Source organism: Aquila chrysaetos, chromosome 17, assembly GCF_900496995.4.
Source record: "Aquila chrysaetos chrysaetos chromosome 17, bAquChr1.4, whole genome shotgun sequence".
Taxonomy (NCBI): Eukaryota; Metazoa; Chordata; class Aves; order Accipitriformes; family Accipitridae; genus Aquila; species Aquila chrysaetos.
This window is the reverse complement of record NC_044020.1, coordinates 28,244,992-28,269,102: the sequence shown is the minus strand read 5'-3', so window position 1 is coordinate 28,269,102 and position 24,111 is coordinate 28,244,992. Positions and strand designations below refer to the sequence as shown.

General features: G+C 41.4%; 1 protein-coding gene across 3 annotated transcripts in view; it reads right to left on the bottom strand.

The window, feature by feature from the left end:
• Window positions 1–4,532: 4,532 nt before the first annotated feature.
• Window positions 4,533–24,111, bottom strand: part of SHISAL1 (shisa like 1) — a 196,622-nt gene continuing 177,043 nt past the window's right edge. For all 3 annotated transcript variants that reach the window (XM_030040857.2, XM_030040854.2, XM_030040858.2), the window contains one exon: window positions 4,533–8,539. Coding sequence is in view for 2 of the 3 variants with exons in the window: in XM_030040854.2 (XP_029896714.1) it covers window positions 8,527–8,539 (13 nt within the window). In the remaining variant the exon portion in view is untranslated. The remainder of the gene's footprint in view (window positions 8,540–24,111) is intronic.

Below are 24,111 nucleotides of genomic sequence, written 5' to 3'. Positions count from 1 at the left end.
TGATGGGATCTCATCTAGGAGGTCTGAATCTCTAGTGGCTACAAATGTGGGGCTGCACTGCAGGGGAGAATAGGCATTTTGCACCAACTGGAGAGAGATGGTGAGTAAAGACCACGATCCAGCCCAAATATCCTTCATTTAACTGTCGGGGAGGAGAAGTGAAATGGAAAACTAGATTTGCCCAATTTGTCCATTCCTGCCAACAAAGAATGTGTGTATCTGCAAAAGGATGCTGGAAGCTTTAGTGCAGAGAGGTGATAAGTAAGAAGATTTCTTAATATTGGTGATTCTCCTCTGTAATAGCGTGGCCTGATTTCCCGTTGTCTGAGCATTGGGAAATGGGAGGGGGAGTTAAAAGAGGAAGATGCAGTGTTCAAGTAGTCCAAGTATTCCTATTTTATTTCAGTCCTGAATCAGTTCCCATTTCAGGCACTCCTCCTGAATGCCTGTGGTACCCTTTCTGTGGCTGTGAGGCTGAAGTACCTGAGAAAAAGGATCAGGCTCCCAACTGAAGCCATCAGCTGATGATGTCTTGGCTGAAAAGAAAAACATTCATGTGCAGACTAGGAGGGACTATTTTAGAAGGTGAAGCGGTCGGTCCTTGCAGCTAGGCGTTTGCTTGCTCAGTGCCAGGCGGCATGTCTGGGTCTTAGGGAGGGTGGGAGCACTTGCAGGTGTGTGAAAAAGCACTGCCAGCTACGGTTAGAGCAGTAGCTCGTTGTATATGGGCAGTGCTGGAAAAAGATCTGAAATGGAGGAATGATGACTACACAGCACAAATGAGAGAAGTCACCTCCTGTGCCACTTGCCTGCAGCCCAGGAACTCAATAAAAAATTGACTGTGAGCTCAAAGGGTGCTTTTTATTCATGTGGCATTTGTATGGGTAGTATAACAAAACATAAAATCTGTGAGGCTCACAATATTGCGTGATTTCTTTTCCTAGGGTTTGGGGCTTTTTACTTTTTTTATTAGCTAGAGATAAGTTGCTTTAACAAACATCCATGTGGTTGGCCAAAAGAAAAGGGAAGGGTTGTGAAATGTCTTTGAGCTCCTGTATCTGCATAATAAGAGCAGATATAGCACAGGGATGCTGTGTCTCCTTGCTAGAAAAATTCCCAACTGGCTTTTTCTGGTGGCTGCTTAGAGCATGTTCATTCAGGGAAAGAGAAGGTGTACTGTGTGGTTAAAATGATAATGGAGTTTATACAGCAAATCCCAGCTATCACTTACCAGAGGTGGTAATTCCTACTGCACTACCACCTCCCCCAGCAGCATTTTGCAACATAAAATCTTCCAACAAAATCCAGGCATGCTAGAGAAAGGTGGCTTTGCAGTGAACAGTTTGATACTGCACAGTACTATTTATCAATGATATAATATACCTGATTCCTGGGCCAGCAAATACTGGAGAAAGGAGCTGGTAGATCCTATGCTGGGCAGCAAAAAATTCGTGGTCAAATGCAGCATAGTGTTTTAGATGCTTCTAAGATTCAAATTGTTTTCAATAGCTCTACATGAAAAAAAGGCATTTTTCAGCAATAACTATAAGGCAGTTAAAAACCAAAATTAATTTAAAAAAAAGTAATTTGGGAGAACACATTAAAACTGCAGCTTAGCTGGCCAATAGGAAAGTATTCTCAAATATTACCTAGATCAACCTTTTTTTGTTTGTTTGTTGTCAAAGCTAAGGATTTAAACACAATTGTCACTGGTAGTTCTCACGGTGACAAAGCAGCTATTCGTGTTCAAGTGCTGTCACCCTTTGTAGCTCAGAACGTGGCATGAAACTCCCAGCAGCTCTCATCAAAAACTACCGTGATGCACACAGCCTCTTCATTTTAAGTCTGCCCTGCCTTACGTGCTGGTTTTTTTGGATTGTGAAAGACCCAACAGTGAGAGGAATAGCTCATTCCAGTGGACAGCATTGCAAGTGATAAGGAGGCAGAGAGACGATTAAGAAATGTCATGTAAATATTCCCTACCTTCAAAAAAAAAAAAAAAAATTAGAAAAATAAAGCCAGCTTGCACAATAGCAGAGGTAAGTATGCAGGCACACACCTCATATTAGAGATAGTGTGTTGCTTTAGTTTTCACAGTGAGCAGAAGCCACTGGGGAAGTGTGGACTGTGCTCCCACTGGAAAGCCAGGAGAGTGTGTGTTTCAGGAGGGTTTTATCCTCGAGAGTGCCATCCTGTACAGTGGGGCTGCAGCAGGGAAGTACAGGCATCTCTAACGGGATGCTTTGTTTCCACTTTGTATTTTGTTGGAAAAGTATAAAAAAGAAAGGTGCAAAGGCTAGCTGATGAAAGTGTAGTGAAGAGAGGCAGAAGAGTTTCCCTCTCTTTGGATAAATTATCAGTTCTTTATAAAATCCTACCAATTCCTCATTATCCTTACAGATAAACACCAGTGATGGAATTGCACCTAGGGATGAAATGATGAATTCAAATTTGAGAAGAGCTTGAGGCTTTGTACAGTTCAGCTGTTCAAAGAAGAGAGTTAAAATTCTGATTGGGAAATTCAAGCCATTATATGCTTACACATGAATGCGCACACATACCTAATATATTGGCATGTTTTTTCCCCCACAGTCTCCATTTTCCGTACAAATTAAATTAACTGTTAAGAGTAACTTGGGTGAGAAGGACAGGATTTTGTTACTTGGAAGTAAATATCAAAACCGAGATACCTTTTCTCTCCTTATCCTTCTGTACGTGTGAACGACAAGCAGATCAGTACAATCTCTGCTTTCCAGTAAGAATAAACACTTAATTTAAAGGAACTGGCTGTGGTGCTCATGTTTGTTTATGATTTGGTGATAATGGCTTGGTAATGGCAGTCTGTAAGTCACTATCAGCATTTTAACATCTTCTATGGAAATTCCAGAGATATTTAATTTGCTCACTTGGTATATAAAAGCTGTTCCTGCTGAGCATAATGTATTGAATATAGTTCTTACTCAATTACTAGAACCGTGCTGTAAAAATTGTTGAAACTTGGTAAGGGAGCTGTAACAAACCCAATACATCAATTTACTGTTTCTCTTCTAATTTGTCTTGTGAATTTAGCTGTTTTCATAATTGCAAGTGCAGTTTGAGAAGGGGAGTGGGTTGTGATTATTTATTTTTACGTATTTATGTGTTTTTAAAACTGTCTTTTATCCTCTCTTTCTTTCTGCAATATGTCTCCATAAGTCTTAGCACAGTGGGATGTAATTGTAGTCTCTGACAGTTGCAAAAACCCTAAGAATTATTGAAGTGTTGCTTTAATGAAAACGATCCTTTTCCATTTTTGAGCTGATGTGTGTAGTTATAGAAGCTGCAGGAATGAAATAAGTGACATTACTAAGGATTGCTTATCTTTTTTTAAAAAAAAATTGGCTTTAAAGTTTCTATATTTTTGACTGTTTAGGCGTATTCCTGCAGAACAGTCTCTAGTCTGGGGTTAGTGATCTGATACTGAAAGCATAGTTTCTAATGTGAAAAGGTACATCCTGTGTTTGTAAATGCTAGGGAAAACTTATGCTTGGGAGCCACAGGACAGAGAAGAGCAAGAACTGTTTCTGTCTATGGAAGTAATCTGTACCGAGAGGTGAGAAGCCCTCCTGGACCCTCCCTCCTGGCCGTGTGCTGTTAGGACCTAGACTTCCCACGTATATTACACTCCCCATGTGTATTACTGAAATTTTCTCAAGGAGTGGGTGGATGGAGGAGAAGCTTTAAGTATAAGCAAAGCTGTGAAGAGAGAAGGCGGGGGGAGGGGGGCGGGAGAGAGAGAGATCTTCCGTTGTCAAAAATGTTCCCTTTTACTAGTCTGAAAGCCTACTTAATATTTTTTGAACATTGGCAATGATGCCTCCTAAACAATAGGTGACAAAGGGACCTGAGAGAGCACAGTGCATTTAGAAAGTCTAAACCTCTCTGGAAAAACTGTCCAAATCCTTCAGCCTGGCAGGGAAAAAAGAAAAAAATCTCTTGCCTTTGTGACTTGTTGGTCCTGCCTTTTTGTACAGAGCAAGTTAAACTGTATTCGCCCCTGCCTCAGCTGGGCTGGTGGACCTGCCATAACATCCATGTGGGACAGAGTACTTCGTGTGTGGAAATCAAAATGTTGCTTGCTTTCTGCTCAGTAACACATTTGGCCTTCTCAGCTAGCCTTGAGTAGTGGCAAGATTATGTTTATTTCTTAGCAGTCTCCCACACTTCACTCTTAAGTGTCTTGTATTAGCAACTGCTGGAAAGGTGATGCAGACTAAATGGACCATGTATTTATTGATGCTATGGCCTTAGCTTTTTTTTTGTGTGTGGTGTGGTTTGGTTTTTGGGGGGGCCTTTCCCTGCCCCGCCCCTCCAAATCCAAGCATCATTCTTTGCATTAAATACACTCTCTTCATTTCCCCTTGTATAAACCACTTGTATAAACTATGGAGTATTGGTATCTGGGGATTTCCCTGCAGATGGAAAGGAGGCCATGAAGTTTGAAGCTACTGAAAAAAGTGGAAATCAAATTTCTACAGCTATTCCAGACAGTCTTTGAAACACTAAAGCAAGTTTTATTACAGAGATTAGTTTACGTTACACTCATTTATTAAAACCTAAGGACATCTTTATAAAAACTACTGTATATAAAGACAAGAGCAGTGCAATAGCAGTGTAAAACACGTTTTTGGTTTACTTAATCACTTTAGAAAGACAACATGATTCATAATATGAAGTTAGAGAATGCTGCAAAAAATAGGACAGGATTAGGTCAAAAACTAAATTAGCAAATCACTGGACACTGGCACGTATTGATTTCAAACATCGAGTGTTATGTAAACAGTATTATTGTCAATGTATTAATAAAGAGTGAGAAATCACTGCAACCCTAGAATTTCTAGTTAGCTTAATTAGCCTAAAATTTGACGGCTGACTATTAAAATAGACTATTGTACTGTATATATTATCTTCTTAGAGATTTACTATTTATGTAAAAGGAGGACTAGAAGAAATGCCTGTCTTATACAAGACAATTTTCAAGGCTGAGAAAAGATGTTTCTTCCTGGCGAGTGGGTGATGTTTTCTTTTTGTTGCTTTACTTTTCACACACCATCACTGGTGGTGAAATAGAACCGACTTGAAAAATCACTTTGACATGTTACTTCATTGGTTCTTTGAGTGGACAGTCCTCATATAGAAATTACAGCCATAACAAAACTATTAAAAACAATTATCTAAAATAGCTGCTACAATATGCTGAAGTATACATTAAGAGGCCGGATTGTTTTCACTCTGTGTTTTTGTAAGATCAATAACGAGGCACGAAAGATGGTTAATTACAACACCAAGTCCTGCACAAGCTTTATAACTTATCTTTTTTATGTCCTATGTTATGCACAGCAACTATTAAGGATTTGGACACTCAGTTCTTAGTAAAACTGAAGAGAGAAAATGAGTTGGACAAGGAAGGAGGCTTCTGGAGCACGAAGGTCATTAATAGCCACTGAGACATACAGCTGCCATTGTTAAATAGGGTGTGTAGTGGAATTATACACTTCCGGAAATGTTAATTTTAGATCCCTTATTTTTCCATCCATATCAGGATGGACATAGAGGAAAATACATCTGTTTTAGTCCAGGTCTTTTATTTTAGAGAAAGATTATGTTTGAACCAGTCTCTTTCTGCAGAAATAATTGAAGAATTCATTGCTGCTTATCTGGTTCACCATAATTTTGATCAGGTAAATGCAGAGGGATATCAAGAGCACAGCTACGCAGATGGTTGAGATGTTCAGGTGACTGTCTAGCCAGTGCTCTTCTACAATGTCCCAAACGCTAAGGGAGAGGAGCCTATAGCAATGGTGGTAGGGAAACATGGGTGGTGCACTATTTCCCTTTAGTTTAAGGCCCAACGAGCATTAGTCTTATTCAGGATCTTATGTTCTGCTAAACTAGAGAGGCTATCAGATGATTATAACAACACAATTGATGAACAATTGTTCATCAGCTACGACATGGATTTATCCATAAATTAACTGGTAGGCAAAATCAGACTTTCAGCCAGAGAGTATCTACCTTGTATTAACTGGCTCTGTGTAGAGAATAAAAGAAAACAAACAAACAAAGAAAAAGCACATCAATTACAAGGTATACATATACTAGAAGTAAAGCATAAAACTGCTCATTAATAACGCACAATTCCCAAAGGGAAAAAAACCCTTACAAAATACAGTAAGTCACACAAACCAGTATCTAATACAAATTCCTTCATGAACACAAGCTTTTTACAAAGCTCTCTGTGGTGGTCATCACCTCACAATGAAAGTAGGTGCTGGTAGAAGGTAAAAGCAGCAGTTACTGCAAAGCGCCAAGGTAAGACTCATTACTGTAGATACGTACTTTGTTGGGTGTCTGCAGGGGTTATGGATCTTGGAGCCGATGTGGAAGTGTGGAGAAGATGTGATGTTGGCAGAGGCATGGATGGCATTGCTTCCAGCTACTTGGCTTCCTTTGCTTTTCTTGCAAGTTGGCACTAACAGCACTGCCTTACATCTCATAGGATCGGCTCTCCCACCACCAGGAGCGCTGACCCTTTTCCTGCTGAAGCTCTCATCACCTAGGAGGGAGCAGTTCAGACTGTCTGCCAGTATCTGCAAGCTACTTACAGCGTGTCTTTCCTGGAGGTACTTTTTGTTCCCAGCTGAAGTGCTTTGAATGGTTCTGCAATGCTCTGATGAAATACTCTTTTTAGAAAACTAGAATCTCTTAGGTTTAGTGTGAATGAAGGCTTAAAAATACTGACTCCATTTTATTTGAAGTGCTACGTTTCTCACAATGTAAAACACCCCAGTTGCACTGTGGCAGGTCTGTTACAGCTCTACAAGCTGAGTTGCTTGCAGAGGTGCGTATGCAGGAGCTTCTGTGAAGAGTGAGAATGGGCCAGGCCTGAAGGTTACCTAGGACAGGCTAGAGTCTAATGCCTGCAGGGTGGCACTCCCACCTGTGGCATTTGAATTCTTTCTTATTAGCTGTTGCCTGCCCTTATTCAGTGATACCCTGCATTTTTTACTCATTGGTTTGCAAAGAAAAGGGGCATGTGCATATTGATATCCTACTCAAATTGGGCCTTCTTTGAAGACTGGGCACTCCTGAGGTCTCCAGCCTTGTTGGGTGCCCTAGCACTATTTATTCCTGCCTGGCTTTAGACAGGTACCATCACGCACTCCGGTAGCCGTGAATTAGCTCAAATCACTAAGTAATCTATCCCTTTTGAGTTCAACAGAAGACTAAAATTCACTCAAATCAAAGAGGTACAAAAGGAAAACTTGATTGTTCATTGTCAAGGTGTTCCTCCTGTTGGTTATACAGTAAAATATATGGTTATATGGTTATTTTAAAGTTACTCAGATTTGCAGGACAAAATATTAGGCATGAAGGATTAATTTGGCATTATCATGGCTTTGTGTTATGATTTCTAGATGAACTCCTCTGGGTGTCATTGCCAGGTTCTCTGTGTATATATCTTAAATTGAATTTCACAGGATTTGCTCATGTAATTGATACTGTATGATTTTAAAATAAACCTGTCCTGTGGAAAGTTAAGCCAAGCTGTTGCAACCTAGTGACCAAGTACTCCACATACTTCTGTGGTAGCATCATTGCCTGTCTGGCTTACAAATGTATTCTTAGATTTGTGAGGGGTAAACTCTGAAGCCAGTTTCTGGCTGAGGGAATTGGATTATTGCCTTGTAAAGCAGAGGGACAATGGTATTATTGCTTTTGAAATATACAGTTTGTTGATTTTCTTCTGTTTCTCTTTCAGCTTCAAGGGGTATGGGGGTGGAATGGGGTATCTGTGTTGCTTCTTAATAAAGCTCCCCTCCTCAGGAGGGTGTGTGAAGCTGAAGCCAAGATGTGCTCAGATGTTTGATGTCTTAGCAGAATCATTGCCAGTGATCTTAAAAAGTGTATTAAGGTTAAAGCAATTGCTACCCTGCAGTCTGACTTGATGAAAGGGCTTCATTTACTTACCTTGTAATGCATCTGACAATATGGTTAACAGTGACGAGGATTGCCAGCATCTACCCTATTGTGACAAACTATTCACCAGAGAACTTTGGAAAAACTCACATTCAGTATTCTGACACTTAGATTAGGCTCAAATGGCAATAGATGGATGGGGAGGCAAAGAAAAGTTATCTACCAAAGGTTTGTCTTGTGATCTTTTTCCACCTTTGTGTGGTTTGCCAGAGCAACTTAATTTTCTTCCTATTGAGCATTTCCTCAAATATGATGCTTCCTTTCAGAGATAATAGTATTGGTCTCAAATTAAAATATTGCTTACAGACTACTTCCTTTTAGAGACTTTTTCTATATCCTTTGCCTATAGAAGTTGTCTGACTGGTGTTCCTCTCCAGGTGACTTGCTCAATCTCCCTCTTGTAGACTTTCCTGCTTATCCATCATTTTTTCAGCTCTTGTCATTTAGTTGATTTTCTTGAAAGCTGCTCCTTGAAGTCTGATCTCACCTCTCCCATCTTGAGGCACATCAATATAATTTTCTGGAAGACAAAACCCACAAGTGTTCCCATAATGTTTCATGAGCGCACAACATCAAAGTACTTCCTGTAAAGAAAAACCTGTAGTTTTCTCAGTTGTGAATTTAATTTGGGGAGGCAAGAAGGAGGAAGGAAAAGTGTGAGAAAGAAAGGTGTTAGGAGGCCTCTACCTTCCCTCATTAGCTCTAATTGGCCCAGTGTGAGCTTGTGTGATATGGATGGTTGCATTCTCCTTCTCTTTCTTCCATGTAGTCAGAGTGGGAGGCTAACTTTTTTTCTCCCTGCTTATATTAAACTGGTCCTGGTTCTGCAAAATATTAATCACACAGTAGGTGTGCAAGTTGCCTATTCTTACCTGTAACCTGGCGGGTCATGGAGTGCTGCCTAGCTCCTGGGTCTGGGTGCATACCTGAGGTGCTGATGATGTGCCAGGCCAACCCCTGGGTGAGCATCATCAGGCGGGAACCCTGGGAACTTAGCAGGGAGGGAGATGGGATGCTTTCCTTCAGGTCGTGGAGCCTTGGCTGCTGGAGACAGCAAGGCTGGATGCTACATGATAAAAGTCAGATTTCTCCCCAAATCCCTCTTGTATATATGCCAGCGTACCCATTCCACGCTGTTGTGTTGTCTACTACCTGTGAGATGAAAAGATCAAATTGCTGAAAAGGTGAAAGAGGAAACACAAAGAACTGCTAAACTCTTCATTTCTACTGCTTGTAGTCTACTCTGAAAGTACAAAGTGCAGAGGGCTTCCTTCTGCAACCATAAATTTACTTGGAAGTAAATCTTTTTTCTGTGGACAATCTCACTGGAGCTGTTTACATGAGTAAAGTGTGCCTGTGACCATATGGTAAATGCCTTTATCAGATGGCATGGCATCTTCCTGTTGCGCTCATTACCAAGGTATGCATCAGACCAAGCACAGGCTGCTTACTCTAACCTGTATTCCTTTCATATGATGCGAAAATGCACTTCTATTTCCACATATGTAAATGAGTAAATATTACATTTGTGTGCTTTCCTCACAGAAGTGTTGTGAGTATTCATTGTTTTTTGCTTGCAGTGCCTCCTGGACATAACAAATGCTTTAAATCTGCCCCACTTCACCTTGTGCAGAGTGTGTGCCTGTAACTGGCTGTCTGATCCGTCCATATATGAAGTATGGCAGCGTGTAGGTAAATTGGCTGAAAGCCCAACTAGGGAAAGTTTTGAGTTAGACCAAGATTACTAATCACAATAATAAATTAAAGCAATGCATCAGTTTGCTCAAGCAGGCAAGCATAATGGTACAAATACAAGCTGTTGGAGGCACAGTTTGGTATCCTAGTAGCAACAATACTTAATTAACTTCTCCCACCAGAGTTCTTTGCATATTGGGTATTCTCAAGTCTATATGTTACTTATACATATTGCATTCCATTAATGTATAAAATATAAAGAAACATCTGGTTCAGACAGCAGAATATCTGTGGAAATCTGCATGTTTGAGGTTATCTAGTGTTTACCTATCAATTCTATTCAGTATATGAGGCTTGAGTCTCAACTTTCATGTCAGCATAACTCCATTGAAATTGCAGCGGTGAATCTGCTCGGAAGTGCAAGGTTGGGTAGGCAGCCACCTGAGCTGTAGCTCAGCTCTGTTATCTTAATTCAGATTTGGACATTTCTCGCAGTACTGTTAGCCAGGGAGGACCTCTGAGCAGAAATACGCAATTCTCTCGTAACTAACCCTGAGGATTTAAGCCTTCACCCAAAACTCAAGCAAGTGAAACCTATGTCAAGGTTTGACAGTAATTGTTTTCTAATAATCGAATAGCCTAGACAGCCTTATTCATGTTAGAAATACAAATAAATTACTTTGCATTGTCTTGTTCTGTCACTGTCCTTTTTTGACATTGGTAGAAATGGATATTAACAGAACATGCAAACCTGCCTCTTGTGAGGTCTGCAGGCAGATGAAGTTTAAAACAAGAAGTTGTTTGTATCTAGAAGACAGTCTCCTGAGACTTAGTTATAATGAATTTAAAAAATACCTGGGGAGAGAGAAACTGAAGAGTATGAGCACATATCATGGCTTGGAGCCACCTATGTCCTTCACAGCACCTTCGGTTTTTCCTTTTCAGTCTCCCGTAGAGTGCTATGTGTGCTTTAGCTCAGATGAAATGCTTTACTAATCTACAATCTGCATAACTTAAATCACTAGATTGTTTGATGGGATGCAGTTTCTTTTAGTTATTTGTTTTTTAAAGAAATGTTTAGAGATGGAGCAGGCAGAGCAGGACCGTGTGCTCCAGGTCCGAATGCAATTTTAAATGTGTCAGACCCATCAGCCAGTTACTCTTTTCCTGTACCTGAGAGTCCCAAAGTTGCTCCTGGCCAGATCCTTCTTTCAAGGTTAATGTAAAATCAGGATTGTCACGAAGGTGGTGTAAAATGACAGCTCCCCCATCCAAATACCATAGGAAAGTTTATGAATATTTGTATGCAGCACAGAAGATAAAATATCACTCATGCGAGTAGCTTCAATTCTCTGCCAGTTCCCCTAATGTGTGTATAAAGCTATGGGAGAATGAGTGGGAGGACGTGAACAGCAGAGCCAGCAACACATAGACCACACTCAGCTCTGAAAGCCTCTTACATCAAGTATGAAGTAATCACTGCATTTTCTGAGCTCCTGGCTGCGCCTGGTGCCACATCAATAGCTTCTGCCTGAAACCAAACCCTGACAGGACAGGTTCCAGGGGGAAGGTCCTCTTCCTCTAGTGAGAAGTGGGGTGTGTGATTGACTGCTTGATGGCTGGACCAGTAAAGTTGAGAGGTACTGCTTCAGATCATTTTTGCAATAGTGGGATTGCTGAAAATACTTGCATTTTCCTAAGAAAGATGAATGCTAATTTCCAAGTGCAGTTAGCCAGAGTATTATATTCCAGCCACCCAACACAGCGGGCTTGGCAACAGAAACCCCATATTCGTCATTTCTGGTCACTTCTATTTTAATGTATTTTAATGTATTCAGAGCTGAAGTGTGTGCTCTGGAGGTGGCTCAGGTTACCGCCATTGTGTAGCACCCCAGATGACTGCCATCGCTGCTCTACCTGACTGCTCCGTGAACAGCACCCAGTCAACCTGCATCGATTCTCATTGCCCGGCAAGGAAGTAGCTAACTAAAAGATTGCCGCCTCTTCCACAGCAATGACTTTTTGCATGGCAACTTAGTTCTGCTGGAAAAAATGACAGCCATTAATAATGAAGGAATGATTCAGAGCCTCTGGAGACAAGCTTTTTCGGGGACTTCTGTCATTTTCTGACAAATGAAGTAAACAGTTGCCACATTCACCATTCCAGGGCCTCTTGCTAAGTTGGTGTTCACATAAAAGCACTATCAATCACCACAGCCCCTTCAGACCTCAGATAACAAAGCAAATGGTCTCCACAAATGTCCAGATCTCGCTCTGGCATAAAATTGTATTATACTGATCTAAGCAGACCTGCACTGATCTGTGCCTGTGGAGGTTCTGCTGCAATGCCTTCAAATCTGGTCATGCTGGGAGTGGGAGAAAAGCTTTCACTCTCTGTTCATAGAAGGAGCTTGGATACCAGACTAACAAACAGCTTTCTGCAGTAAGAAGCCCTTGGCAGATACACCGATTATTACAGGCAATAGGAATGCCCTCCTTTCCCATAAATGGAAGGACAAGGGAGGACAAAGCACAACGCACTAGATTTTGAAAAAAGCCTCACAAGATTGAAAGGAAGGATATGAGAAATGAATTGCAGGATGAGCACCAAATGAAAAGCTATTCAGTTGTCTAAATGTATTACAAACCAGAAAGAAATAGAACATAATCTAATCCCTCTGCCTGTGGAGTCTGCCAAAGAGCAGGGAAATCATTTTCATAGCTTGGCATCTGTACACTCCTATGGCTATATTATACATAGAATATAACATTATATCCAAAAAGTATGCTGAAAGGCTGCTTGGGTTATCAAGTCTGATTCTTAAAAGTTACAAAATGCCAGAATGAATGCTGCCGGTGCAATCTACATTTGGCCTTCTTGGTTGTGTGAAAGCAAGCGGAAAGTCTCAGACTTTTTAGGTGGGGCTTGTCATCTTTTTTTCTTTGGGAGAACATCAAAATAGCTGAACGATTCAGATTTTTCCAATGTGGGGGAAACTTTAACAGCAACTAAAATTTGCTTCAGGTTGGCTCAGTCCTGAAGAGGTCGAATGTTTCGGGCTTTTTAATTGACTAAGAACACTTCAACATTAAGCAGTGGCACTCAGTGTTGCCATCTTGCCATAAAGAAGCGGTGGTTTGGCCCCTATTTTCATCCCTAGGCTGAGTGATCTTTTACTGGGTTACATTGCCTTTGATGCAGCACAAATTCTTCTCTGGTCTTGCTGTGAAGTACATCATGGCACCTGCATGAGGTCAGATGAGAGGACTGCCTTAAATGGTGGCAAATCAATTTTGTCACAGCCATTATGTAAAATGACCACCATCACTGGTAGCCATCACTAATGTCTCTAAAGTAATAGCTGGCTCAGGGAAGATAGAGATCTGGTGCTTAAGAGTTTAAACAAAACCTAGGCACTGGAAATTTTCAACTTGAAAAACAGACTCTGAATTTTCAACTCAAGTGTTATTTCTACTGTAGCTGACAATTCTGCAAAGGTGGAGAGATGTGTCAAAATATGTTTGAAAATTAATACCTCAGGAAGGTGTTCGGGCTTAAACAGAGTAAATGTGCAACACATGCCAGATTCATCAGAGTTAAGCAATCCCTTACCTGCAGACTTAATAAAAGACAACAGCAATAGCTGGGATGTGTTAAGAATGAAACCAGAAGCTTCTGCCCTGGTAGGTGTGCTCTTGGTTGTTGGGAGATACATAAATGGGGCCAACTGAGAGAATTCCTTTGCTAAGTAGTCAGAAACATCTGGGATGCTTCTATCCATCACTTGTTAAGAAACACTGTGGGACTTTGTAACAGGCCTGTAAGCCCCAGGGAGGCACAGGACAGACGGGCTTGTTTAATCTTGATCGTACTCTGTGGGGACATTTTGGAGGGGTTCCTATTTGAGGGCAGGTACCAACTGTATTAAGCTGGCGGCCCATAACTTAGCTAGCGTAGGTGTGAATGGCAACTAGAAAGGTTATTATGTGCTCTGGATTAAGCATAGATGGAGAACTGTGAACCACAGCTCCTGTGAGTCATGGATCTGGGGTGTAGCACCAGAGTGCTCAGGCAATTAAGCAGTTCCCTGTCAGTTCAAGAGAAGACTTTCTCGGCAGCATTTCTCTGCCCTGATGCTCTTTGGGAGGACATAACCTACCCTTTTGCTATCGTAGCTTGTGAATCACTGTCCTTATTTAAGAGCATCAGGCAAAAGATAGGTCGGTTGCCATAATGAGTGGAAGAACATGCATTTGGCTGGGGTCCTCTGGAAAGATGAGGCCTATTTAGAAGTCTTAGAAGTCTAAGTCAGGGTACTTAGAAGTACCCTGAGCAGTGCTGGAATGTGCTATGTACTTCAACATACACAAGGCTATCAGGAGAGAAAGCTTTTGCTGGGGTGGGTTAAAGATTATACTAAGTTCATAGTAGTTCTGCTGAAGCACCAGAAAGCCTGCTTTCCGTAACTGATGCTGGGAAATCCACAATCACGTGAGAGATGCTGTCTGCCCACACTGTTGCTTTGCAGGTGGGAATAAACCATTTGGATTATGAGTTTCCTTTGGATTGTGCTTACAGCAATGTATTTGCTCATACTGCAATGCATTAGCATCAGTACAATGGCATACTGAATGAGGAACAAAGACATAAGGCGTGAATGTTACCAACTCAAAGTGCAGGTGGAATAGGTCCTACCTACCAGTCACTGGAAATGGGGCTGCATGTCACCTGTCACACTGTTCTCCTCCATTGCGCTTTCAGAGCAAATTGCTTGTCTGTGTTATGGAAGCTAATTATCACATAAAGGCTTAATATGCTACAGAAGCGAATGCTGTCAGCTGTCTTGGACATAGGAGCATTGTAGCAATATATTCAAGAGTAGCAATGACTGTTTACAATGCTTGAGAAGGGGTTACCAGAAAAAGTCAGGTGCACAAATTATAAGCAGTGTAATTTTTAAGAAATTTCCATTTTAATAATTTGTTACGAGTGTTGGTAAATCTGGCTTTTAAATTGCTTGCTTAAATTTCTTAAGAATCTCACCTCTTTTAGCCTGGATTAAGCTTGTGTAACTCCTATAAGGACTGGGGGATATAAACCAAACTGCACTTCACATCACTGCTGAGAGCTGCTCACTGGCTTTAAAGGAGCTTTAGAAACTTTGGGAAGATCTTGCATTCCTGGGGGGTATGCTGGTTTGGGCACTTGTGTGGGAGAAAGAGCTGCTGGTGGATGGCAGGTACCTGCTGGCCAGATCCTTGGTTGTGCTGCTGTCCTGCAGAGGAAGAGTTGGTGGGTCAGGGGAGGTGCAGGGCTACTCTCCATGCCAGAGGAACATACAGCAACTTAAAGGATTTACACTCTACTGCTGGTTATTTCCTAGCTAAATCTGAACCCAGTACTAAGACCTCCTAATTAACAACAGCCAAGCCCCACACTGGTGTGTAGTCACACATGAGATAAGGTTACTCACACCAGTGGAGGGTCTTTATTTGCCTCTTTAAATTACTTTTAAATTTGTTTCCATGACTTCTTGTTGCTAATGTGGAGTTCAAAGACAGTTTTCAGACAAACACTTTGTCTCTAGCAGGTCTTTCAGCTTCATACTGGTGGGTCCACTGGTTCAGACTTGTGTCTAGGGCAGTGCTCTGAGCTGGTAGCCAGAGAGCTGGGAAACAAAGTGCAACCAGTTAGAAATTGTGTCCCAGCTCTTCCCTGCAATGAAGGGGAGGGACCTGCACCAGTGCTGTTTTTGGCACAGCGTATGGTCTCGTTACTGATTATGTGGTTGCTTTTTTGGTAAGTGAAGCTCGGGATCTGCTTGGATCCCAGGTCTGTCTCACAGACGGATGCAGGAGGAGACTTGGCACTTGGAGTGAGCCTGGAGAGCTGCTGCAGGCGAGGACTTGCCTTCCCCACCTCCTCCACCAGAACTGCGGGTGTTAAAACAGCAGCTGGCTTAACTTCTGTTATTAATATGGCTGCCTGGCTAACAGACCAAAGCTAAGAGAGAAAACGGGTTTCCTGTAGAGTTTCTGGAATATCTATAATTGTAGAAATTAAATACGTCTTTTGTCCCATCAGCTGGGTTGGGTGGGAGAGGAATGAAACCACACAGGACACAATTTTCTCTGTTTTTTACTAAAGGCCGTATTTTACAATTCTCACAAAGAGCAGTGATGTGAAACCCAATAGGGTTGCTAACATAAATAAATATTACTTACTGTGAATAAGGGTTTCTGAAGTAATCCTATGCTTCTGAAAGTCAAGTATTTTTCAATTAGTGGCAATGTTTTTCATTTGATAGTTCCTGAAATGGTTGATACTCCTGAACACAGTTCTGGAAAGTAAAAACATCCAGGAGAATTTCTGAGGTTTTTTTTTTTTTTTTTAAAGGAAATCTGAAGCATTCAAAGTTCTGATTTATGAGTGCTGAATAGAGGAACAGATGAAGGTTTGAGGACATAAATTGAAAGATGATCACTGAAAAGCTGCATGTGTCTTCCCTCACTGAAGCATTGCAGTCTGATTTTTAATGACCTGAAATGTTTCCTTCCTCCTACTAAGGTTATTTCAAAAAAATACTCAAAACACCCTGGGTCTTCCAAAGCATCTTAAAAGTGCGGATGGCCAATTACAAGTAAAACTGAAAGTGAGCTGGACTTACTAATTTGCCAGACATCTACGAAACCCTCAAGTTGCTACCAGGGTGCCTGAATCAGATGCATCACTTGAGGCTGAAATTTATCTGGCTGATTGCTGCCAAATTTTCCTGTAGGCTAATGTGCGGCAACCATTAAATAACTGATACACCTGAAGGCAAATAAATTTGCGTATTCACCCCCCCCCCCCCCCACAGTTTTGTTATGTATACAGTTTGAACCGCCTTCAGTTTTTTTTTCAAGACCTCAATGAATCATGATGCCAAACTGAATAGGGATATCATGTAACGAACTCAGACTTCTTGTTCCACTTGAGACTCTGCTCATTTTCACATATTTTCAGCTAACTGGAGTGACCAAATAGTTTTAATTGCATTCCTGTCATAGAGGAAGATGACTTGAGATATTTAGACATGGAGAGGCCAAGAGGAACTCTTGCTAGAGGCAAGATAGTATTTTTTTGCCTGCTTCTTTAAGGTCTGGGGCAGGCATGTCACTTTGGAAAGGAGATTATTGCTATATGTAGTTTAACGGCATAGATACTGTAAGTGTAAGATACCATCTCACCTAACTTTAGACATCAAAATAGATGTCTTCACTTCCAGAGAGTCACCTCAGGCTCCTTTATTGTCAACAGAAAGCAACAGGCACCTCTGCAGAGCTACTCTCCTCCTGGGCTAGGCGTCAAGTTGGGTGAGTGATGCTGCGGAGACTCCCCTTTGTCCTTACTGGCTCCAAAAGAAAGATGGGTAATCAGTTCAGGTGCAGGTGCCTAAAAGTCCCATGCCTAACTTAGGGAATGAGGAGTCCCACTGCCCCTGAAAACTGAATTATAAAAATGTGTAGCGCTAGGATGGATTTCTGTTACCATCATGTTCAGTCGCATACTGCCAGATGCAAATATATCATCTTCTATGTAAATATATCCAACTCTGTGCTATTTACAATCCAGCACGACTAAGTGGAAGTTGTTCTGGAGTCTCCATGTCCTGGTTAGAAACCTTCCCTCACGTTCATTCATGAGCAGATTTGAGTCATGTGTTTAAGACATGCAACATACTAAAAGATTTTGATGGAAAAGCTAGGGCCTGTAGGTAGTTCTTCACATACAGATACCTCTGGAAAGAAAAGCAACTTTTGACCCTACATGTGCATGTGCAGTTCCAAAGATACTTTTTTTTTCCCCGCTCTCTCATGAACTTCCATTGGCTGAGTGGCAGGAAAGGTACATCCCTGAGGCTCATGACTGTGGCACCCCAAGAGATGCTGCATGCTCCTGTGGATCGGGTAATAGATGGGTACTCTGGAACAGGGCTCGATACTCTGATACTCCTTTTTTTTTTTTTTTTTTTTTTTTTTTTTTTTTGTACAGTGAAATCTCTTGGTACTGCTGTAAGAGCTTTTGAAAAAATCTGTGAACCTTTGAATATTTCTACATCAGTGGTAGGGACTGAATTATCTGAATGTCTCTGATTTCAGCTCATCCCAATTTCCCAAACGCCGATGTTACCAGCTTTCAAAATCTGTTCCCGCAAAGGGGCTTTGACATACCGAAGATACTCAAGTATTCTTCATGTTTGCTGAGCTCTTATACAGCAGTGTCAACCCATACATCTAAGATCCAAGAGAGCACAATGAAAAGTACAAGAGGCTTTACAAGAGTGGGCCCTTCTATGTAAAATTCAGGTACATGATATGAGAAAAAGGCCTCCTTTCATGCTGGCTGACAATTTGAATTTAACAGATCCGCTACAAATTGAAAGCCAGGTTTAAAAAGCAAGCAGTAAAACTTGCCATGTGTTTTATGATGTAGCTTGCTAGGACACTGCCATTCCCTGCTTACGCAATCTCCTAATGTACCCAAAAAATTCACTAGGGATTTTAAAAAAAACCAAAACACCAAACCTTTGTTGTAACAGTAGTGCCCGATTCAGAAAGAGCAGTTACAGAGTGTATTCTTTTATTAAGTCTAGTAACCTAATTTTTTTGTAATTCCTTTGCCATACAGTGACCGATAATTTATAAATAAATGAAGGACATGATTTAAAAGGATGTTTATGCAAGCTATACTCAGTATCTTTATTCAGTGGATGGTCAATTCTAAGTGTTGTGACAGGTCTTTGCAACTTACAGCTGTGGTTAAATGCAGCTTTATTATACAGGGTGATGTATGTGGTTTGTACCTTGACGTTAATTGAGCTGTACAGAAAAGTTAGTAAGTGAAGGAGAAATGTGGCTGTATGTAAGGAACTATGTAGGTATATGTATAGTGATATGAGTGCATGTGCACATCTTTATATATGTGTATATATGTATCATTTATTTTTCTGGCCCACAGTTTCTGTATATAATCTCCCACATTTCACATGTAAGTGTAGCTTAGTTTCTTTGTAAAATTCAAGAATGAACTACTGAGCTGAACAAAAGTAGGCTAACCTACATCAGGTGAATATCCTGCTCCTTTTATTATCTCTTTTTGCCCTAGTGTTCTTTGCCACCTTGGCATCAGCAAAATTCAATCTATTAAAATTGCTGCCTAGCATGTCCTGAAGTCCAGCAGAGGATAAAAACACATTCATGGAAATTGAACTGTTGAAACGTGCTGAAAGGCAGGGAAGGGGTTAGCCAAACATTAGATTTGAGTGTTCTGGTACCATTTGCAGAGCTTCAAGGTGCTGACTTCTTTCAAGGCCCATGGAAGTCAACAAAACTGAAAGCCACTGAGATTTCAGGGGATTTATGTTAGAAGCAGGAGAATTTTTTCTAGATTTGATTTGAAAGAAGGCAGCAAAGTTGGTTTCCAAAGCAGATCGGATTAATATATTGCTTGAACCGGATCTCAGCTGCATCCCCTGCAATTCCTAACAACACTATGCAGTACTCCAGGCTCTCCATTCCCCTGGTAGCAAGGTGAGTGCTGGAGGGGCAGAGGGGGCAGAACGGTGGCCCTGAAGAGGAAGGTGGCCGGTTCCTGTGCCCTATCCAACAACTGCCCAGCAGCAAGGTAGGTGGTGAGCCCCTGTGGACACTGGAACTGCTCCTCAGTCACCACCTAGCCTCTTCATGTCATTTGACTTACTAAGTTCCTCCCCTTTCTTTCTCCTGTTTCCATTTTTCTCTCCTGTGCATTAAAAACCTTCTGTAATAACTGCTGCTTCCTCCAGGAGAGCTGAAACAAGATGCATGAGCTGCGTCCCTTAGTCTCGCCAGAGGCTGAACTTGCTCCAACTGCAGAACGGTCCATTTGGGAGGGAGGACTCTGTTTCAGCACTTGCAGTTTCATCCCCAAACCTGTGGTTTAGCCCAGAATTGTATATTTACTCCCAGTTAAATCAGCTTTTTTATTTACCTCCACGCAACACAGGAAATTCTTTCATTTCTGGAAATAAAATGCATATTAAGGGCATATGGAAAAAACTATATTTCTTGAAATAGTTATCTCTTTTACCAAACAGCCGCCTTTTCTACTTTCACTTTTCAGTATTAAGAGGGCTAGTCTTCTGAGTCAGAGCTTGGTAATTACTCTGTTGAGAGCTAGATTTCAATGTAGGATGAAACAGTCAATTGTGTTTCCTGTAACTGTTCTGTGTATGATTTTTTTTTCTCCTCCAACTGAATTTGTGTGGCTTTTCTAGCAGTATGAAATCTAAAACTATTTCTTTTAAAATAAATTTCTGAAGACACTTCAAAAAAGAGCATGGAACAGCTTTTTAACAGTAACCAAGTTATCAACAATTTAAAAAAAATAGAGGTTAAAGCTGTTGCAATTTAATCTGGTTACTGTTTGGCTTCCTGTTGTAGATCCAGGGTATGTTTGGTTGCACATAACCATCCAAGCAATAAATAATTTTTAACTTTGTTTATTTGTAGTTAGGAGCAGAAGGGTAACACCCACAACACGATCACTGGAAACAGCACTACATGCTGTAAGAGATGTTAGAAAGATAATTTTATGCAGAAACGTTTCTCCCTTCTTTCCTCCCTGCCTTTCCCATGTAAAAAGCCATAGGAGAAGTTGAGGTGTGTTGAGATGTGGAAAGAGAAGAGGCCAAGGACCCTGGACAATTTTAGCAGAGTGCAAGGGGTGAGAAAATATTTTCTCTTTCGTGGTTATCATCTGAGCTGTATTGCTGGCTTCACAAAGAAACATGCCTTGACGCCAATGGTTGAACTGTGACTGGCTTATTACTTTTAAATTGTCTCACAGCTGCATCTAGATACCAGTCTGCTGGGGTGTAAAACGTCCTTTGGCTGCAAAAGGATCTTTGTGCATGGATCAATGACAGCGTATGACCCCTGCTGAGTAGCATTTCTTGAGTTTTGGAGAAAGAAAAACAGTGCTTGCTTGGTGTCATCGGGCTGAGGTACTCTATTTGGTATGGCTTGGTTTGAATGATAATTTATGAAGCATGGAAATTTTTGTTTTGAACAATTACGACTGCCAGCTGGTGGGTTATTCTCTGTTTGTTCTAAGTTATTCTTCTTTATTTATTCATTTGCATGTGTGTGCATGTTTTGTATTGTGAATCTATTGTATGCTCATTTTTTCATGAGGCATATTTAGGCTTCTTGCAGTTGCCCAGTGATGACTGCAGTGTTCAGGTGTGCACTTTAATATTAGATCGTAATAATTCAGAATGAATAATTCAACAACAGCTATCACGTGCATGCGCTATAACAGAGAATCCTGCTGTGCTGTGTCAATGTTCTTGTGTCCACTATAATCTTACAGCACTTCCAAATAAAAAATTGGAAGCCAGTTACTTACACACAAAAATAATCTTCACCTCTTCAGCTCTGTTACCACCACTGGCTTTCTGTGCCCACAGAACGTGAGAGGCGAGGATTTGGCAGGTGGTGCCGAGATGAGACTTTGCCCAGAGATTTCCATTCTTTGGTGTGATTATGCAATCACCACGTAGTCCCACTGGCATCAGCAGCTATTATGCAGCAGCTGCATAATCGGGCGTTTATTGGAAGAGGTGGGGAGGAAGAAGACCACGTTTGTCCCCTGTGTTCCCTAATGGTAGAGGATGAAACAATTGGAAAAAGCATTGTGTGATTTTTGATGTGCAGCTGTTGGCCCATGTTTTCTGACTGCTCTGTAAGTCCGACAAGAATGCAATGATGCTAGGAAAATGCTTGGGGAAGAGTGGCTGGAAAGCTGCCTGGCGGAAAAGGACCTGGGGGTGTTGGTCAAGAGCTGGCTGAATATGAGCCAGCAGTGTGTCCAGGTAGCCAAGAAGGCCAACAGCATCCTGGCCTGTATCAGAAATGGTGTGGCCACCAGGACTAGGGAAGTGACTGTCCCCTGTAATTAGCACTGGTGAGGCTGCACCTTGAATCATGTGTTCAGTTTTGGGCCCCTCACCACAAGAAAGACCTTGAGGCGCTGGAGCGTGTCCAAAGAAGGGCAGTGAATCCGGTGAAGGGTCTAGAGCACAACTCTAATAAGGAGCAGCTGAGGGAACTGGGGTTGTGTAGGCTGGAGAAAGGAGGCTGAGGGGAGACCTTATCGCTCTCTACAACTACCTGAAAGGAGGCTGTAGCAAGGTAGGTGTCAGTGTCTTCCCCCAAGTAACAAGTGATAGGACAAGAGAAAATGGCCTCAAGTTGCACCAGGGGAGGTTTATATAGGACATTAGGAAAAATTTCTTCACCGAAAGGGTTGTCAAGCATTGGAACAGGCTTCCCAGGGAAGTGGTTGAGTCACCATCCCTGGAGGTATTTAAAAGACGTGTGGACGCGGCACCTGGGGACATGGTTTAGTGGTGGACTTGGCAGTGCTAGGTGTACAGTTGGACTTAATGATCTTACAGGCCTTTTCCAACCTAAACAATTCTATGATTCTATGAAAAGTGATGTTGATGTGAGCCTTCTGGGAATGCAGCCTCACACATTTCCCAGATAAATCAGATTTTAAAGAGCCATTCTCCTTAGGGTCCTCAGTTTGGCCTCCTGTACAGACCTATCTTCCCATCCAGTGACTCCTCCTTATATACCATAAGCCCCCTTGCCATAAACCCCCTTGTGAGTTTTCAAATCACAAGTAATGGGTATTCTGCTGCATCTCAAGACATTTCCTTGCTGAACTGCCAACTTTGAAAAGAAATGTACACTTAGGTGAGATGAATCCCACTGTCAAACTTCAGCTGGTTAAATGTTAGCAACTTGCATAAGCTCATCTTCCAGCATAATGTCAAAAAATGAATGAAGAGAAGCTTCCAAGTGATTCCCAAGAGAGGTGGGATGAATAGCCCTCTGGAAATGCCTCTTTCAATGTGTTAGTGAGGATGCCTAAATAGCTAGTAGATGCTCGACTTGTAGATCCCTAAATTGACTGAGGTTAATCCTGCTCCTTATCACCAGTCAAGATTTGTATAAATTGATCTCCCAGGTATTGGATCTTTTTCTGTCTTTGTTTGCTACAGTCCTCTGCTATCTGAAATCTCCTTGCCACGAAGAATTTACAGACTGGGACCAAATTGCCTTTTAATGTTCTTTTAGCCTTGAGCTTCTTAAACTTCTTACAGTTTGACAGACTTTCCAAAAGTCAGATAAGCTCTGCAGCTCTTGCTGAATGCTTTCCCATCTGCCATTACAATTTTTTTCTGCTACAGGCCCTAGTGAAGGTTATGTTTTCCTCTAGCAGTCTCACCACTGCTAGTGAGATAACAGCTCCCTACTTCTAATTGGTATCTCATCTCCTCTTTATATACTCAAGAATTTCATTAGCTTGCTTTGCCATCATACTGTATAGGAAACTGATGGTGAGTAGTTACTTATTGCATTACTGGCTATTTCAAATGGTTCCAGGATACTCTGTATCAGCAATGCCTACAACAGAACAGTAGAGTGTGAGTTGTGCCGTTACCTGAACCTTATGTCCGTGTTTCTACTACATAACATAAAATGTGCAATCTTAGCATTGTGAGGTAGGAAGGTTGTTGCCCAGGTAGGTGTGCTAAGTTTCAGATACCAAAGCAGAGCATGGTATAAAAAGTCTTCAAGAGCTAGATTACAGCCTGTTGTATATTTGATCTTTGTAATGCATTTGCAAATTTTTACAGAACTATGGGAGAGACATATGTAGAAACTGGATGCAGCGCCAGAAGTTTGTGAATCCTTTAATGACCCCTTCATCTTCTCTTAGACAGTCTGCTAGAACCTTGCCAAAGCACTACATTACATGCTGCACTGTGCGAACAAATCTACTCGTGTGCTTCCATGTGGTCTCCTCATACTATGTCAGGTAAGGTGCAAAACTCAACTAGAAGAATCAGTGTTTGCATATGTTGAACCTGGGACTGTTGGGAGCCCAAACCTACAGACCTCCACAGTCCCAGGATTACTGCCTCCTAAATATAAAGGAATATGAAGGAGGTATGATCCTCTAGAAGCTGCAGGATGATACTGGAGGTGGGCGGCAATTTCACACTCTTACAGTATTACAAAATTTTACACAAATTACAATAATGGAAGTATCATCAAATACTTTCAGTGTGGCCCTCAGTAACCAGATAAGCTTTTCCATCTCATCTGTCAAATGGAAGTAAGAAAACTTTACTAGCTCACATCATAAGCACTGTGTGGATAAATATACCACAGCCTATTAAGTACTCATTTACTTCTATAGTATATAGGAGCAGCGCTAACTCCAGCTACAGCCAGTGGTCATGAGAACTGCCTTTAACAAAGATAGGGAAATGCCAGCCAATCCCCTAGCTAATTTTT